At 34.1% G+C, this 19,558-nt stretch overlaps 3 protein-coding genes across 4 annotated transcripts; 2 read left to right on the forward strand and 1 right to left on the reverse strand.

Annotated features, from left to right (window-relative positions):
* Positions 1–241: 241 nt before the first annotated feature.
* LOC148598698 (uncharacterized) lies at positions 242–3,781 on the forward strand. Of its 2 annotated transcripts, none has more exons than XM_088562145.1 (3): positions 242–564; positions 724–888; positions 3,275–3,781. In XM_088562145.1, the coding sequence occupies exons 1-3, from the start codon at positions 300–302 to the stop codon at positions 3,436–3,438; spliced, it is 594 nt and encodes a 197-aa protein (XP_088418271.1). In that variant the 5' UTR covers positions 242–299; the 3' UTR covers positions 3,439–3,781. The 2 variants fall into 2 exon arrangements, with proteins under 2 accessions (XP_088418271.1, XP_088418270.1); XM_088562144.1 differs by having other exon boundaries at positions 246–564; positions 3,095–3,773.
* A 2,022-nt stretch (positions 3,782–5,803) lies between these two features.
* Positions 5,804–8,355, reverse strand: LOC148598699 (uncharacterized). The gene is made up of 3 exons (XM_088560248.1): positions 8,088–8,355; positions 6,317–6,707; positions 5,804–6,179 (listed from the first exon to the last, which is right to left on the reverse strand). Exons 1-3 carry the CDS (start codon positions 8,353–8,355, stop codon positions 5,804–5,806), a joined length of 1,035 nt encoding a protein of 344 aa, XP_088416374.1.
* A 1,804-nt stretch (positions 8,356–10,159) lies between these two features.
* Positions 10,160–16,054, forward strand: LOC148598700 (uncharacterized). Its single transcript, XM_088560249.1, has one exon. The coding sequence runs from the start codon at positions 10,160–10,162 to the stop codon at positions 16,052–16,054; it is 5,895 nt and encodes a 1,964-aa protein (XP_088416375.1).
* Positions 16,055–19,558: the final 3,504 nt, after the last annotated feature.

The following is a 19,558-nucleotide window of genomic DNA, read 5'->3' on the forward strand; positions in this document are numbered from 1 at the left end:
TGCGTTTAAAGTTGTACTCCAAGCCCATATTTCGTCAATATTGGAACTTACAATCTATACACATATTCATTTATTTAACATCAAATGTATGATTACACGTACAATACCTTATCCGATTTGCATATGGGCAACAATGAAATTATTGGTTTTTTTTTATTGCAATAAAAGTACATGTATATTACCTGCATGGTGTCATTATGACGTCAATGGAACCTGTCACAGTTATGTATTTATTGGGCATTTTAAGTTCCAGATGCACATTTTAGTTTTATGCATAGTTAGGTCTGTTCATTGTAATAATGGCACAGTGCAAAAAAATTGTATTGGATAGTATTTTGTCATTTTTACCGATAGCCTGCATCGCAATGTTTGCTATTTCTATTAATTTTGTGGTGATTTCGCTAAATCCATCAGTTCAGTGGAGTAAATACGAAGACGATCTTGGATGGGGAATGCAGGCAAACTATTTCCACACGTTGTGGACGTACCTAGACAGCGGGGTTATTGAAGGCGTCGTTCAAGGTCTACCAAAGTATTCACCTGTTCTGAAGAACGTTCCACAATGTAGGTATACTACTGTTTACAATTAAACAAAGCTAGAACAACAAATAATTTCAACCGTTGATATTGACCTTTCTTATAATCAATACTTTAAGATACTTAAATTCAAATGTAATTACAAATAACATAGAATTAAAAATATTATTTCTTTCTGGTGATTAGCTGAATGGAAAAAACTGATTCGACAACAGTTGTACAGATCTATTGGAGTATTGGGTGGCGGAACGTTTTTTGTTATCTTTGGCACTATTATTCATGGAGTTACGAAGCAAAAATTGTTTGTAGTAATTTGCAATCTATTAGCGAGCGGCGCCGGAATAACTGCAGGTAAAATTCTTCTGTTCAAAGCAATACAATTATGTTTGCTTGTTTTCTGCTTTTGACTTATCGACCAAAAAACCCTTCCCGCAATAACTAGTTCACTGTAATATTGTTCGTCCTGACGTCAAAACTTTTAATATTCTGTTTAAGGTAGTATACCTGCGGTAAAGGAGGTTATCCAAATTGAAAAGATTTTAGTCACTAGAGTGTTTGAATGACTCCTGATTATGAAAGCTTCAAAGTGATACTGATGTTAAAGGGAAATATCTCCAGAAAGGGTTCCAGTTCTAGAACAAAGTCAAAATGCCAGCCACCAGGAACCCTGCTCTTTGAAGTATTCATTAAGTGTTTCAAAAGGGCATATTTAGGATTTTATTTTTATAAGGTGGGAAAATGTTGCCTTCTTTTGCAAACCAAGATTCCTGTAAATAAAACATTCAAATTGAAAAAAGAAAATGATCTCTGTAATGACATGAGACAGTACGGTTGACCTTGCCCGTTTTATAACTTTTTAGAGTTAAAAATATATTCTTTATTATTATTCCTTATAAGACTTCAAGCTTTCTGTTTCATTTTGTTGCTTTGGTTAGTAAAATTGTTAAACTCTATACAGCACTGAGCTATGTTTAGCGTATAAGTTTGTCCCTTCATGCAGAAGTATGAATATTTGTGTTTCATTAAAATGTTCATGAAGTAGTTGATTCACGCTGTTTCTGGCAATGCTCTTTCATCAATAAAAGTCATCATAATTTGATATTTGGTAACCTTATTGAATATTAATATGATTTTAGCCAGAATGGTTAATTAAAAATTTCAATGCCTTACACTACAATCATTGAAATATTTTAAAAAAAATTCACGATGAACGTTACTGAATTTTTTTTTATTGATTTGCATATGAATAGTCCATACAATATCAGTTTTGTACGACAATTGAATAATGGATTTTTTATTTATGCAAATGGCTGAAAATTACACCTTTTTCGTTATTTTGGTAAATTAAAAGCCTTATATCTATTCTACAATATAAACAGAATAAAATTTCATGTAAAATCTAATATATTAATACTTTTAAAGTGAATTTGACTTAATATTCAGTTATTTATTTAAATATATTGTCAAAATGACCCTAAAATACCAGATATGATTCAGTTTGGCCAATGAGTCAGATTTCTAAAATAAAAATATTTTAGTCCTTATTGTTTAAAATCCGCACGGTGAATTTTCTTCAAAATTTGACAGATTATACACCACAGTGTAGTATCATGTACAAATTAAAAAAAAATTGAAGTATGAGACAATTTAGGGGATACCCCAGGTCTACTACCTTAAACAGATATATATAATAAACATCGTGTGAGAGTGAAAGACTTTCTTCAATGTTTATTACAAAATAGTATCAAATTATACAATAGCACTATGGATTAATTTTATTTAAACAACACCATTCATTTATATTTGATTTACCCTTAAGTGTACTAAATTTAGGAATGTCTTCTATATGTTTTCTCTGTCTTGCTATTGCAACGTATTCAATGTTGACTTGTCCGCTTTCTGCTTCCAAACAATCAAAACGTATTAACCATGTTTAGTTTATTACTTTCGTTTTCTGTACCAGTATTGTTTTTGTATTGATTTTCGTTTTTTTATTGTACTTTCGAGTACAATAACAAAAACATAATGAAAATTATGCATTTTGAGTTTACAGTATTTAGTACGTAAGTGAGTTCTATTTGATATCGAGTAAGTGTACACAAAATCTCAAAATATTGTAGTATCCTTAAATTTCATCGATTAAAGGATCTTTACATGGTACAAAATATAACTTGTTTATGTTGAATTTCAAATAAAACTTTCTTGTTACAAAATGCATGAAATCCAGTATAAAGTTGTCAATAAAACATCAAATTATATTGATATCCAGCGTCTTACATCGATATATCGTAAGGGAATTCAATAATGTCAATTCATGAATGTGGAAATGTCACATTAAAAACAATATTTCTTGTAAAAATGCTTGTGGCGTAAGGCGACTTCTTAATTGAGTAATTGGGACTGGATTCTAGTCTATGACTTTATAAAATGCGTCAACTTTTTTCTTATATATATGTTATATTATTTCAGCAAATATTTAAAAAATGTTACGTAGGCTCCCGTACGAAATCTTTATGTAAGAACGAGACATGCTAGTTAATTCTCAATTTTTCTTCAGGTTACTTCAATATATGCACAACAAAACAGTACCGAGATTCACTGTACATAGACGTATCAAAAAACGGGAAACACCTTTACAAAGAGGACAAGAACATAATGATTCTAGGTTATCAACTTGTGTTTAATGGTACAATACTTGCATTTACTGCCAGTGGACTTATACTGTTGTATATTTTAGTATATATCCTGTTCAGTGATGGAAAGTGGATTTGGCAGAGAACAACTGGAGTACATCCAGATGCCAAAATACAGATTTCGGAGCAACAAACACCACCAAGAGCAACATTCATCAACAAGACCAAAGAAAATGAGATCATGGTTCAAGATATAGACCAAAATTAGTGAGTGTCTATATCACAGTCAGTTCTGAGATCAACATTTTATTCATTTTGATAAAACAATTTAAATGGAAATTTTGATTTCTTACTTTGATTCGTGTTGGGTACTGTAATAATTATTCACATATCTTTCAACAGTCGTAACATTCACATTGCTGATTTCTATGTTTGTTTGTCAATGAGTAGTTTTTAATTCCATTACATAATTATTTTTTGTGACGTCGCTATCTTATTGATATTGTCTATTTAATTGAATATTAATAAAATTCAATCATAAGCTTGTTTGTATTATAAAATAAGTTTTAAAATTTTAAAATCATTCAATTACTTCACAATAAAAAAGAAATGCAGAAAATATCATTATTCTTATTGTTATTATTTTATATATTCTAATATCTAAGCCACACGTATGCCTCCATATTTTGCAAATTACGACCGCGGATGAATTTGTCAAACTCGGCAAAATGGTCACCATAAGGAGGTCAACGTGTTTTTAAATGATACATTTTTATCATTACTCAATTGATCTTTTAATTATTTGGCGTTCATAAATAGCGAAAATTAACTAAGGTCGATAATTACTTCATACCCTTATACTAAATAAAGGTCCAATAAGTAGGGTAGTGGACATCTGGAAAGGCATCTAGTTTTCGATAAAGGGTTTATAGTATGACACATGGCTGTTATAATTGTGGTCTCATTCGAAGGAAAAGTATCTCTAGGTTTTAGTTTTGTATATCGTCGAAATATATGGTCACGTGTTCTGAATTTTCAGGTTTTTGGAGTGTACGTCCAATGCATCCTTATAACAGTGATATTTGAATACGAAACCCAAATTTAGTACGACTGCGTTCGTGTTAGAAAAACAAAAAAAAAAAAAAAAGAATTTCACCCAATTTTGAATTATAGTATGGGAAAGCACTTTTGTTATCTTCGAATATCCACGCGCAAAAAAAGTCAAGCCATTACACTTGACATTAAAATATAATCCAATTTAATAATGACATACATATATAAATGGGAAATTTCATCTGACTAACGAAGAAACTTATTATTTTAGATGCACAAAATGTCAAAACTGTCGATCTCTACCTGATCAAGTCCCTATAACACTGACAGAAATCAAATAATTTTTAACATATTACGACAAAGTTCACCTTAGAAGTTAAACTATTATTTGATATAACAATGTTTGAAATTTATACAAAGATAAGTGCTATATACATATTAAAAAGTTTTGGGAGAAAAATGAGTGTTTAACCCAATTGTCATTGTCCCTTGACCAAAATGGATAGCGACGACTTCGATATTCCGATGAGGTATCATCTGTCATAGCCAACAATATGTAATATAGCAGTATTAATAAAGCAAATCGATAAAACATGGATACCCTGTTACATGTACATAACAAATGAAAATATCAAAGCAAAAAAAAAACAAAAAAAAAAACAAATAAATAAATAAATAAAAATAAAATAAAAAAAATAAAAAATAGACATTTGAATACGCAATTATATTGACCTAAAACAAGCAAACTTTTTTGGAAATAATGAGTCAGACCATTTTTAATAGAAATCGTAATATCCAACTGCCTTTACGGCCACTTGTTTTCCGTATATTTTGTCAAAAAACCGGGAGGACAAAAACAGTAGATGTTGGTAAAATCAATTTTTGAAACTGTAGGACAGATTTTGTGATGATATCATGAAAGTTCATTGACTATGAACCTTTAGTCAGAAACTGAGTATTTTGTCAATAATATCTGTCAATAAGGAATAAATCTTGTTTTCAGGCAGCGTAGATATAGGTTTTCGCTTTGGCTAAATGTCTTATATATAGAAAAAAATCGTCCCCTTGTATAAGCACACGTCTCAAAAAACAAAACAAAACAAACAAAACAAAACAAAACAAAACAACCAGCCAGTACAAAAAAAGAGAGTGTAGAATATCTTGATGCAATACTTTATATACAAAAATAAAGAATTCTTTAAAGTAATTAACACCCTTTTGTTAATTATGATGCAGTGTACATTCAACTTGTGGCTTAATCTTTGTTGCATCATGAATGAAATGCTTTAGCACAACAGATAAATAGCATAGAGTGGAATAAAGATTATGCAAATAACATTATATGCATTAAAGATATCCAATCCAATTTTAAACACAACATAATTAGAGTAATTATTTCGTACAAAAATAACATACACATTACAAAATATGTATAAAGCATTGAAATACTGAGTTTTTGTAGACTTTATAAAGAAAACACATCAGCACTATCATCACTATAGTAATAGAATCTTTGCATGTATATGCCAAGATAAAAACGCAGAAAAAAAGCAAGTTAAAACCAATATTAAGCGTTTTAACTACGGTGACTTTTCTATCTCTTTAACAGTTAAAATTCCGTCATTTTTCATTTTTCCTGAAAGAACTTCACCTTTCACCCTTTCGTTTGTATCTCCTGTTGATTTTTTTACTATGTCTCTGTTTCCCTCTTTCGACACTTTTTCCAGTTGCTGAAAATTCCAAGTATCTACGTCGTTTTGTATTGGTGAAATATCTGTTGTCCTCTGCCAAATCCACTTTCCATCACCAAAAGGTATGTATAATCCACAATTTGTCAAAACTAGACATGATGATGCTATAGTAATAATGCCTCCATATTGTGACAGCGAATATCCAAGTTTCATGATCTCCTGCTCTGGAAAGTAATATCCTCCTTGGTCAATGGGAATTTTTGCGCTGTCAAGAATTCCGTTAATAATTCCTTTTTGGTAGTTTGAAAGCGCATGCATACAAAAATACCCTAAAAAGAGAAGACACGATCGAATTGCCTACGTTCAATATGGACCAATTTGTACATTTCTACATTCAATAACTAATCTGGGTTTAACGAATAAGTCAATATATCCTCATAATTGATGCAGAAAAAAAAAACAAAAAACAAACAAACAAAAAGAAATCTATTCGCCAAATAGTAAGACAAACTCCTGTGAACAAACAATAGTTCTACCCAAAAGAGAACCGACAAATTAAATAGTTTCGAAATAATAATAAACGGATATGGTTCATTTTTATAGTAACATATCTTATTTGTTTTCTTACCCCCAGCTATTCCGGATGCAGCGGCAAAAACCTTCGTAACGATGACAAAAAGCTTTTGTTTTGTCACAGCATGAATTGCCAGTGCTATGATAAGAAAGAGTAAAGCCCCTCCTGTCAACCCAAGTGTTTTCATCAAATCAAGTCGAATCGAGTCTTTCCAGCTCTCTGTAAAAAATAGTATCTTTTATTATTTTACATTTCCTGCTAAAGCATTCTCCATAGAAATATATTATATGGGAAGCTTATTGCTATTTTTTTTATTAAAACAGTATTCAAATGTATACATATGGCTTTTCAAAAGGTAAATGAAAAACATCATTTGTCGGGAATTTAAAACTAATAGAATCCGTTCAATTCATCTTCGAAATGATATCTTGTTTCACTGTCTGTTTTATTTTTATATTGAAATAAAAATATACCAGTAGATTAGGTAGAACATGAAATAACCAAAGTAACACGTACAAAGAAACAACCAAATGAATTAGGATAGCTATTTTTAATGGGGAAATAGATAAATGGAATAAAATATATATCTCGTTTAAAATATTTATTTGCAAATGCAGGTCAAGTGTTTCAAAATTTATCAAAATCTTTATTTTCTTAAAGTACTACTAAAGTAGTACAGAGTGTGATTCATATAAAAACAAGTACTATCTTTAAAAAAAATAGCCGACGCAGTAAACTTTTGTTCTTTTTTATTTCTCAGTTTCTACATTTCTTTCAAGAAAATAACACATGGCACGCAATTTGTAAGGTTCCGATAAAGTTTTTTCGAACTTAATTCCAAATTTTCGATACAGATTTTTCGAATGCCACTAAGTTATCAGTATTTGGCCAATCGGGAAAAAGAACTGCGATCAGGTGACATGCGTTTCCATAGAAGAGCGTCATTAAGGTCAAAGGGTAAGAAGCGAAGCTATACCTACTGCTTCGGAAACATAAAATCATAAATAAATTGAATATCTATACATGTACATTTTGTAAATGAAATTATATTTCTGGGTTGGAATGCACCTTAATATACTTAAACCCTCTAAATTTGCACTTGTCCATGTTTTTATATCCGTTTATCAAGATGCATACGTAATTTGCAAATGTCGTATTCTGAAATATTCATAATCGCCTGATACCCCTATATAGGCGCTTCATTACAAGAGAATTTATGCTAAATAATGCTCGATTTGGAACATATTAAACATCAACATGTCATTGATTTATATGATAAAAATGTCACGCGTGTTCTGAATAAAAACACCCTCCATGGCAGCCTAACATGCATACTTATGATGTATATATTTTTTAAATCAACTCTTTTAACGTAATTTTATTGTTTCACCATTTCTCGTACTGCTTGATCTTGATATTCAGGCTTTTGTCATATCACTTAAATTTTTTGGCGATTTGAAATTATACATTACGCCAAATACAATGTGACATTACCGATAACAAAAGAACCTTAGTTCTAAACATAACAACTCGCCCTATCATGTCATAGTAATATTGCGGAACCAGAATTTTTTTATTGGTTTCAGTTCACATACTTACCATCTCTGTATAACTTCAATATGGGTTGATATTTCCCAGTTCCTTTAGCCCCTTCGTATTGTTGTGCATCCAAACTAGACCATAGTGTATTGTAGTAAAGTGTATAAATTCCTGTTCCTGGATACACTTCTGCATTATATTCGTTCCATTTAACATCTGGGTTCAAAGATACTGTAAAGCAAACTACCGATACTGCCAAAAATAACATGCAAAATATCGGAAGAACAGAAATCACTACCTTGATGATTGTTTTTAATATTTTTGCCATTTTCCTGTCTATCTCATTCCATTAAATATTTAGAAGAAATAGGGATAATTCGGGCGGATCATTTTATTAAGATATCTAGTCACGTGATGCAATCCTGATGGAACAACGCGTGTCCTAGGTTTAGTCACGGAATCTTAAGTGACCACGTTGTGTGGCTATTTCTAAAGACAGCAATGTGTGACTTATACGTCAATCAAACTATAGTTAAAGCTAAAATTCAAACATTAGAGGTGGTTTTATCAAGTTAACGATATCTGTCAGATCAATGAAACCAGTTATTAGTGAGACAATTTCGGCTAAAAAATCACTATCGATATCATGATAATGTCATAAACTGTCATTTTTTTCATCAACAAAAACGAGCTTTTGTTAACCTTAAATCGTCATTTCTATATTTCAAATCCACACGTTCATTCTCAAAACATTTTCTTATTAACATGTATGACATGATTTAATCAATAAAATAATATCAGTTTAATTGCCATCTAATTAGAAATTAACCGACGAATCCCCCCCTAAAAAAAACAAACAGAAGCCAAATTTCCTTCTTAATAATATGTATATCCAAACTTTTTACCACAACAATTTATTTCCAATTATATATATTATGTAATTGTTTGTAACAAATATATCTAAATATATGTAATTGTGAATTAGCTGTGTATGTAGTAGTATTTCAAATCTGCTGAATTTATTTTATCCTTTAAGGAGGTACAATAGGGGTAAGTGACATTACTCTTGAAATCAGTGATATGTTTGTATCAAATTTAATTTTAAAAAAGTCCATCAAGTTTTCATTCGAAACAGAATGAAATTAGTCCAAGTTACTTTGATGCTTACATGAGATTGATGTAAAATACTGAATACAAACCTTCCCGTGATTTGTAAGAGTTGTGTCCCTTACCCTAGGTCTACTACCTTAAGTTATTCATTCGTTTGATCATATTTGTGCTTAGTTAAGTTTATTACATACTTTCAATTAATCTTTTAAGGATTTTTTTTCATGTCAAAATCTGTATCACATGCATTTTCAACCCGAGACTTCAACAAGTACATGTATATCATCCCAAGGGCTACGGGACGGCGGGATGATGTAGGTCGAGGATTGATACTTCATGTGATGCAGATTTTGACATGTCATGTACATTATATCATAATTTTTAACAATACTTCAAGTGTGGCCCATGAAGGTGTGCAATATAGAGTATGCGATATAGGATTAGGGGTGTAATATAGGGTATGCGATATAGGTCCAGAGATTTGATATAGGGTGTGCGATAAAGTCGTTTAGGGTTTAAATAAACACTTATAATGCATCGCTATTGCCCGGGAAAAAAATAATGCGGCATAACTGGTCAGCCCATCTTAAAACAACGATAAAATGGATCGAGTTTCCATGATTTATTTCTTAATTCTTCAATTAGATGATGACTTTACATGTACATCTGTGCTGTATCTTATTTGATACATTTTTATTCCATTTTACTAATTAAGTTTAATTCCAAAAAATGCTTCACACATTATTTAAATTTTGTGCTATATGTTATTATCGAATTTTGTCTTCCGGGTTTTAGTATTTTCATTCGATTATTTACATTTCCTGTTGACATCCACGTGAAATTTTTTGTAGCACTATGTGCTTTTTTAGCCATAATGGGGCACAGTCTTTTCACCACATACACATACAATTTGAGTACAATAAACTATTCAACAATTGTATTGGTTAGCTATCTGCAAATACATATACATTCAACCGAATACACATGTTAAAGGCAGAACAGTGAAAAGACTCTGATAATCAAAGATGGCAGACACAGAGCATCGACAAAGTGTACCTACAGAAAAGGGCAAAGATTTTCAGAAAGCTTTATTAGACGGTCATGAAAAGAAGATCAAATCATCATGTTTTATGTTAAAAGACACTCTTTCAAAACTAGAGCAATTACCGGCTTCACTTAAAGCACTACAAACTGAAGAATCAAATTTAAACACAGTGTTCCAGAGATTTGAGAAAATTTCAAATGAATATTTGGACTTTTTATCTCGTTGTCCATTAGAAAATGCACAAGATTATACAGAACAATACTGGCCAATATTTCAAGAGTTGAAATCTAAAGTGTGTAAATTAGTGGACAGAATCCAGTTAGCTAAGGACAATTGCGATACAGAATCCAGCAAAAGTAGACAAACTCGTAGATCTATTAAAACTGATAATTCGAACGCGAGCCAATTGGCCTTACAGACACAGGCAAAGGTCGAATCAGAAAAAGTGAAATTAAAATTTCTAGAAAAAGAACTCACATTGAAGAAGGAAACATTTGACAAGGAATGTGAAATTAAAGTGCTAGAACAATTAAAGACAGTAGCCGCGGCAGAGGCAGAGGCGAGTGTGATCAATGAGAGACCTAGTCAAGCAGATAAAAATGAGTTTGAAACGGAATTGCCAAAGGAAACGATAACTCCTTTCGAAAAGACGCTTAACTTCTTAAGAGACATTTCGTATACGAAAGCTGAAAACGACAACAAACTTTCTGCTGAAGCACCTGTCTTTTATCCCACATCAACACCTCATGTTAAACAGCAAGCGAGACACACGTCAACCTTGCCTCACACCTTCGATCGTGGTAACCAGAATGTTGTAGATCCTTCAAACTATTTGTTAAAGAAAAATCTCTTACTAGAAAGTATGCAGAGACAGTTGTTCGACGACAAACCTGAACAATACCTTGTTTGGAAAGCTCAATTTTTGAGAATGACTACTGAAATTGATTGTTCACCACTTGAAGAAATAACACTTCTAACCAGCTGTATAAATCGAAATGCTAATGCGTACCGATTAGTCATGAGTGCTCGTGCCTCATGCGCAGACCAGCCAGAGAACTGTTTAGACCTGATTTGGTCTAGATTAGACAAACGTTTTGGGTCTCCAGAATTGATAGAATCGGTATTGAAATCGAGGATCATGAAATTACCAGATTCATTAGACTATCAAAGGTTATATGAATTGTCAGACTTGTTGGTCGAGATCCAGGCAGTCAAAGTGTTGCCAGCGTATAGCAGCATTTTTGCTTACTTGGACTCTTCGTTAGGGTTGAAACAAATCATACAAAAGCTTCCTAGACATATCCAAGATAAGTGGATAAATCGAGTAGTAAATTACAAGAAACAGCACGGTGTTTTATATCCGCCGTTTGAGGAATTCGTTGACTTTATTAGCGAAATTAGTTCGATACGTAACGACCCAGGACTCAATTTCGGTTCGTCGAAGGAAAGCACAAATTTCCGAGGAAAGACTCAGTTATCGAACAACATGAAACTTAAACAAGTTGCAAGTCACAAAACAGAAGTTGTCACGAAAGCGGGAAATGATAAACTGTTGTGCTTAATACATCCAGGTTCGAAACATACAATCAATCAGTGTAATGCCTTCAGAGGTAAAAGTTTTCATGATCGGAGAGAAATTCTAAAGTCTAAGAACGTTTGTTACAGATGTTGTGAAACCACTTCTCACTTTGCGAAGAAATGTGAGGCGAAGATACAATGTAATGTTTGTAAAAGCGATAGACACTGTACAGCTCTACATATTTCTCAGGAGTCAACGAAACCGAAACAAGACCTTCCTAGTGCGCAAATTCATGGCGAGGAGGTAACTGGTACCGTCTTAGTAAAAGCAAAATGTACAGAAGTCTGCGGAAAGTTTCGTGGTAAATCATGTGCTCGTATCGTCCCAGTGCGTGTATACAAGAACGGTCAAAGTGACAATTTTGTTGATTGTTTCGCAATGCTCGATGATCAGAGCAATAAGTCTCTCGGTAAAGGTGCGTTATTTGACAGTCTTGGAATACACTCTAACTCAGTACAGTACACCATGCAATCTTGCTCAGGAACGTGTGTAACGAATGGACGTTTAGCTGATGAACTAGTCGTAGAAGGATCAGATAATGTTCAAGTTCACTTACCTCCAGTTCTGCCTGAAAACGAAACCGAGATACCTACCTCAAATGTCGCTCAACACTTTCCTCACATGCAGGATCTCGCGCAATACTTACCTGACTCAAGTACAAACAAGGAAATTCTATTACTGATAGGTCGTGACTTACCTAAAGCTCATCATGTTATTGATCAGAGGATCGGGTCACCTGAATTACCGTTTGCGCAACGATCGCCTCTTGGTTGGACGATCATTGGCGACGTATGCTTATCTGGGAAACATGTTTCTTCTACCAAAGTTTACAAAACTTTCATCAGTAAGAGTGGTCTCATTAGCACTTTGGAACCGTGTCAGCAAGTCGTAAACATATCGGATGGTGATTTGAGTAAAAGGAAGACGAGAGTTACTCACCTTGACATATTCGAGACTAGGAATGATGATAACACTCCAGGTTTATCTACAGACGATAGACAATTCCTTGAAGTCATGGACAAGGAATTTCACATAGGAACTGAGGGCAAATGGACTGCACCTTTGCCATTCCGTGCAAACAAGGAACCTATACCTGATAACTTCGACTTGGCGTTGAATCGTGCTCGTTCACTGGATTATTCCCTGAGGAAAAATGTTAAGAAAAAGGAACATTTTATGACCTTTATGGAACAAATCTTCGATCGTAACCATGCAGAGTTGGCACCAGAAATTCCACCAGATAAAGAGCGGTGGTACTTACCGCTTTTCGGTGTTTATCACCCACATAAGTTAGACAGAATACGCGGGGTATTCGTCTCGTCTGCTACGTACCAAGGCATCTCACTTAACTCTCAACTTCTACAAGGGCCAGATCTTATAAATAGTCTCTTGGGCATACTCATCAGGTTTAGAAATGAAATGATCGCCATAGTCGCAGATATTGAACAAATGTTCCATTCGTTCTTGGTCAACGAGCAAGATCGTGATTACCTCAGGTTTTTGTGGCACAAAGACAACATATTTGACAATCCGTTGGTACCTTATAGAATGAGGGCACATGTATTTGGCAACAGCCTCTCTCCGTCAATCGCAATGTATGGTCTTAGACGCATAGGCAGCTTAGCAGAGGAGACAAATGGAAGCGATGTTAAGGACTTTATTATCAACCATTTTTATGTTGATGATGGACTGGTGTCTTGTTCAACAGCTGACGAAGCTATCGACTTAGTTTCTAGGACACAGGATGCAATGAAAGTACATGGACAATTAAGACTCCATAAATTCGCCTCAAATAGTGGAGAAGTAATGAGCTCATTCAAATCAGAAGACATCGCTAAAGGCTTGGTAAATCTTGACTTTGAAAAGGACACTCTCACTCAGCGTAGTCTAGGACTATTGTGGGATTTAGGCTCAGATACCTTTAAGATCAGTATATCGACAGACAAAAAACCTGCAACTCGTCGAGGCATTCTGTCTGTAGTGAATAGTCTCTTTGACCCTCTTGGGTTCATATCACCTGTCACCATTAGTGGAAAGATAATCTTGAGGAAAATAGTAGCAATTACGGTTGATTGGGACGAACCGTTAACCGAAGATCAACTTCAAGAGTGGTACAAATGGAAGGAAAACTTACATTATCTTGAATCGCTTCAAATTCCAAGAGTAATAGTTCCTTACCTTAGTGAAACTGTAAGTCGAGAGTTACTTACTTATTGTGATGCGTCAGAACTTGCAATTTCTGCTGTTTCATACTTACATGTTACTTATCGGAACAACTCAACCAAAGTTGGATTCGTATTAGGAAAATCCAAAGTCACACCCCGCAGTGGACACACGATACCAAGATTAGAGCTGTGTGCAGCTGTGCTCGCTATAGAGGTTAGTCAGATAGCTATCGATCAATTACAACTCGAACTCGACCAGGTTAAATTCTTCAGTGATAGTCGTGTGGTCTTGGGGTACATAAACAACAATCAGAGACGATTTTTCGTTTACGTCGGAAACCGTGTTGCACACATCAGAAAGCTCAGTGATCCGTCTCAGTGGTTTTATGTTCGTAGTGAGGAAAATCCAGCAGATGTTGGAACAAGAGGGATCAACCCAATTGACATGCAACATAGTACTTGGTTATGTGGACCGAAGTTGGTAAATTCTGATCAGGACACTCACCGCCTGATTAATCCGGACGAGGATTCTGAGATTCGTTGTAACAAAGTAGACATCAAGGCGGATGTAACAGATCCAGTTCAAGGTTTTAATGATGACTTGTATTCTAGATTTTCTGATTGGGATAGACTTGTAAGATCATTAGTGACGATTCGTAAATTCATACAGAAACACAAGGATGAGCACTCTGGTAAATGCAATGACATTGATTTGATTCGCAGTACTGAATGTGTTATAATCATGGACGTTCAAAGGAAGTTCTTTTCTACTGAGATCGAGAATCTGAAACTCTCAAAACCAATTGATAAAAACAGCAAAATCTATCAGTTGGACCCGTATTTGAACAAGGATGGACTTTTGTGCATAGGAGGTCGACTAAGGAAAGCGAGTGGTTTAGAAGGTCAACTCAAACATCCGATCATTCTTCCTGGAAAACATCCAGCAACTACATTGATTGTCCGTAAATTCCACATTGAAGTCAAACATCAAGGACGTCACGCGACAGAGGGTCGAGTCAGATCAGCTGGATATTGGATTTTAGGCGGGAAGAAACTTGTTTCGTCAATTATCTTCAAATGTGTCACATGTCGTAAGTTAAGGTCAGAACCGAGTAGTCAGAAAATGTCTGATCTCCCAGAAGAAAGGTTAAGTTATGGGGAGCCACCGTTCTCATACGTAGGTGTGGATATCTTTGGACCTTTCGAAGTAGTAACCCGACGCACACGTGGAGGATCGGCCAATAGTAAGAGATGGGGTGCTTTGTTTACATGCTTAACGACTAGAGCGACACACATAGAGGTAGTCGAGGAAATGACTACATCGTCATTTGTCAACGCACTCAGAAGGTTTACATCTATCCGAGGCAGTGTTAAGGTCATTCGTTCTGATAAAGGAACTAACTTTGTGGGTACGGTAAACGAGCTGAGATTGAATTGCATCAACGTTGATGACACTCACATGCGCAAGTATTTGAACACACAAGGAACGACTTGGATTTTCAATTCTCCCCATTCTTCCCACATGGGAGGAGTGTGGGAAAGAATGATAGCTATTACACGTCGAATATTTGAGTCTATGATGTTGGAATATGGATCACGTAATCTAAGTCATGAGGTTCTTACTACCTTCTTCGCAGAAGCTTCAGCTATAATGAACTCTAGACCACTCATCCCGATATCAACAGATCCAGAAAATCCATGCGTTTTATCTCCTTCAATGATACTTACCCAGAAATCACCAGTTCTACCAAGCGTTGTCGATGGAATGGATAATTCTGCAGATGTAGATTATGATATGAAAGTCGATCGTGTTTCATTGTTTCGTAAACGGTGGGAACGTGTTAAGCATCTTTCTGCAATCTTTTGGAAGCAATGGAAAGTGGAATACATAAATACTCTTCAGAAGCGTCGTAAGTGGAATTTAGAAGTAGAAAACATAAAATTAGGAGATGTAGTTCTAGTGCGCGACAAAGAATTATCTAGATCAGCTTGGCCTATGGGTCTCATTGTGAAATCAATTCCTAGTGATGATGGATTAGTTCGCAAAGTCGTAGTTCGTGTAGTCGTCAATGGAGAAGCAAAGACATACACACGTCCAATTCATGAAGTCATTCTTTTGTTGCCAGAATAATTACATTGTCAATCTATTGTTAATGCCATTTGTCATGTTATATGCCTTTTGACGGTTTATACATTCAAGTTTTGTATTTGTACTTTGAACTATAAGGGTATCAAGTTCAATTTTTGAATTTATTTTTCTTCATCATTTTTTCTTTGATGAAAAACTCATTTTGAGACCAAATTATGGTTATATAGCCTAACTTTTAAATTCACTGTGAATATTGTTATTTTGAAAAGAGTGATATTTTTAATATCAGGCGAGGAGTGTGCTGTATCTTATTTGATACATTTTTATTCAATTTTACTAATTAAGTTTAATTCCAAAAAATGCTTCACACATTATTTAAATTTTGTGCTATATGTTATTATCGAATTTTGTCTTCCGGGTTTTAGTATTTTCATTCGATTATTTACATTTCCTGTTGACATCCACGTGAAATTTTTTGTAGCACTATGTGCTTTTTTAGCCATAATGGGGCACAGTCTTTTCACCACATACACATACAATTTGAGTACAATAAACTATTCAACAATTGTATTGGTTAGCTATCTGCAAATACATATACATTCAACCGAATACACATGTTAAAGGCAGAACAACATCTGTAAAAATATCGCATAATATCAATTTCATCAGTTATGCAGAGAGAAAATACATGCCTGTTTTATGACTATGGTGTTACGTAATGACTTGAATATATGCATATATATATATAACGTCTCAGAATATGACAACTCTATTCGCTACACTGCTATTTCGGATCAAATTGATACAGGGAGGATAAAGTTAGCATAAAAAGGTCTGAAAAATTCCCTACGATGTTAGAACTGTCAAATTTTGGTCGTTCACTCCGCGGGACTCGAACTCGTCCAGCGCCCTAGACCACTCGGCCAACTAGGCTATATAAAAATATAGCTTCCGCTGGCCGGGTGATTCCTCCTCGTAGAATTAATCAAGGGATGTAACTTAGTACACGATGTATTGTAGTACGGGATAGTTCATCTAGAAATTATTATGTAGGATAGAGGATCAAATAATAATGATTTGTTGTGATATGCATTATTAATTTGATCCTCTATCCTACATAATAACATCTAGATGAACTGTCCCGTACTAACAAACATTGTGTACTAATTTACAACTGTAGATAAATCCTACGATGAGGAATGACCCGGCCAGCGAAAGTTATAGGGCGCTGGACTTTGAGCAGGCGGCGTTTCCATAGATGCCATAGATGTCACAATGGTACGAGTTCGAGTCCCGAATTTCTATATAAATTAATTCAAGGAAAAGGCGAATTAAGTAGAACGATGTTAGATTTGGCAATAGTCGTTTGCATAATAAGGTCACAGTTTTCACACATGGACAGGTAAAATGTTTCACTCATTGACGATTGTTATTGGTTGGTTTCATACATGAAATAAATTCAAAGACACTCATACTCCTTTATTTGACACAAATTTTCATATTATTTATATCAATCACATAGTAGACAAATCATGAATCTAAAGAAAAAGTTAACATTAGACAGGAAAAGGAAAAGTCGGTACAGATAAAACAGCAAATGAGTTAATATAACAAACAGCAGTAAATGAAAAAAAGAACATATGTAATTTCAATACAATTTCCAATGCATAATTACTTTGGCCATTCAATTCAATTTGTGTAGAAACAATCAAATTCAAGTTTCGTCATAATCATTTCTCCTTTATCGCTAATAGTCTATGTTAGTTCATTTCATCCGGGTATATAGCAGTCTATATTTTTTTCTGGTAGGCCTCTCCATCACCATCTTTATGTGGTAGGTACTCCACTTTTGTAAAATCTATGCTATCATCTGTTTTGCATGAGGGGGAAAATTGGCGTTCAGTTTTCCAAATCCATTTGCCATCCCCATAGATTAGGTAAATACCACAATCTATCAGTATTACGGAAGAGGCAGCTATAGTTGTAATGCCGCTATATTGAGCAAGATAATATCCCAATTTCATCACCTCATTTTCCGGAAAATAGTACCCTCCTTGGTCAATAGGAATTTTGGCGCTGTCGAGAATTCCTTCAATGATGCTATTTTTGTAAATCAGGGCCGATCTGATGCTGAAGTATCCTGCAAATCGCAATAAACATATACAAGATCTTTTAAAACAATTTTAATGTCGAAAGATATCGTTATAAAAACGTTAAAATTTGTAGAAATATTTTTTCTTATTTATAAGAAATATATATATATATATATATATATATATATATATATATATATATATAGCAGTGTAGCGAATAGAGTCGTCACATTCTGAGACGTTGTATAATATTGATTTGTTGTGACATGCATCATTAATTTGATCCTAGCCCTAGCCCTAGATTAATCCTACGAGGAGGAATGACCCGGCCAGCGGAAGCAATATTTTTATATAGCTTAGCTGGCCGAGTGGTCTAGGGCGCTGGACTTAGTGCAGGCGGTATTGCCATAGATGTCACAGCGGTACGAGTTCGAGTCCCGCGGAGGGAACGACCAAAAATTTGCTTCGCAAATTTGACAGTTCTAACATCGTTGGAAATTTTTCAGACCCTTCTATAAGTTTACGTTATCATCCCTGTATCAATTTGATCCGATGGAGCAGTGTAGCGAATAGAGTTGTCACATTCTGAGACGTTGCATATATATATATATATATATATATATTTAACCAATATCTTCGATTTATAAAGAGATATAAAATTACATGTATGCAACGCAACTATTTGCATTTGTGTGTGCATAATGTTAACCTCCTACGATCCCGAAAACGCAAGCGATACTCTTTGCTATAATCACAAACAGCTTCTGGCGAGTAACAGCATGGATAGCTGTCGCTAGGACTAAAAATGTCAGACTACTTGCTGTAAACCCTATTGCTAACTTTAAACCTTGCTGTGTTGGCACCATCCAATTATCTGCAAACAAAAATAAACAAAATATATATGGTTTGATGGTGCAAATATATTCTTAAAATTTATCAAAACAACTGAAAAACTGCATAAATCAGTTTTTTTTAAAGTGTATAATATTTCAAAACAAACTGTATTGTTCAGGGTAAATCATGTTTAGAGATACACAATGTTTGATTGTTTCTCAGACTATCCTTAAATTATCCTAAATAATTTTAGTGTTTTCTTTAGTCTTAAATTGTCCATTCCTAATTTTTTTTTACAATTTTTCACAGGATAAAAACAAATGATCATGTTTTGGAAAGTTATTTAATAAGAATATAAAGAAAACTAAAGAGAAAACGTAATTATCAAACGCATTAAAAAGTGATATGAAATTTTACAGCATTACAGTGTTTCCTTACCATCTCGGAATAATTTCAATATCGAATGGTATGTTCCAGTTCCTTTCGCCCCTTCATATTGCTTTGCGTCAACACTGTACCATAGTGTATTGAAATAAAAAGTATAAATATTAGTGTCTGGATATATTTCGGCATAATATTCATTCCACTTGACATCCTGGTTTGTAGATATCACGCAACA

The sequence above is a fragment of the Perna viridis genome, chromosome 14, assembly GCF_037379345.1.
Source record: "Perna viridis isolate PV_CMFRI_1.1 ecotype Kerala chromosome 14, ASM3737934v1, whole genome shotgun sequence".
In the NCBI taxonomy this organism is placed as follows: domain Eukaryota; kingdom Metazoa; phylum Mollusca; class Bivalvia; order Mytilida; family Mytilidae; genus Perna; species Perna viridis.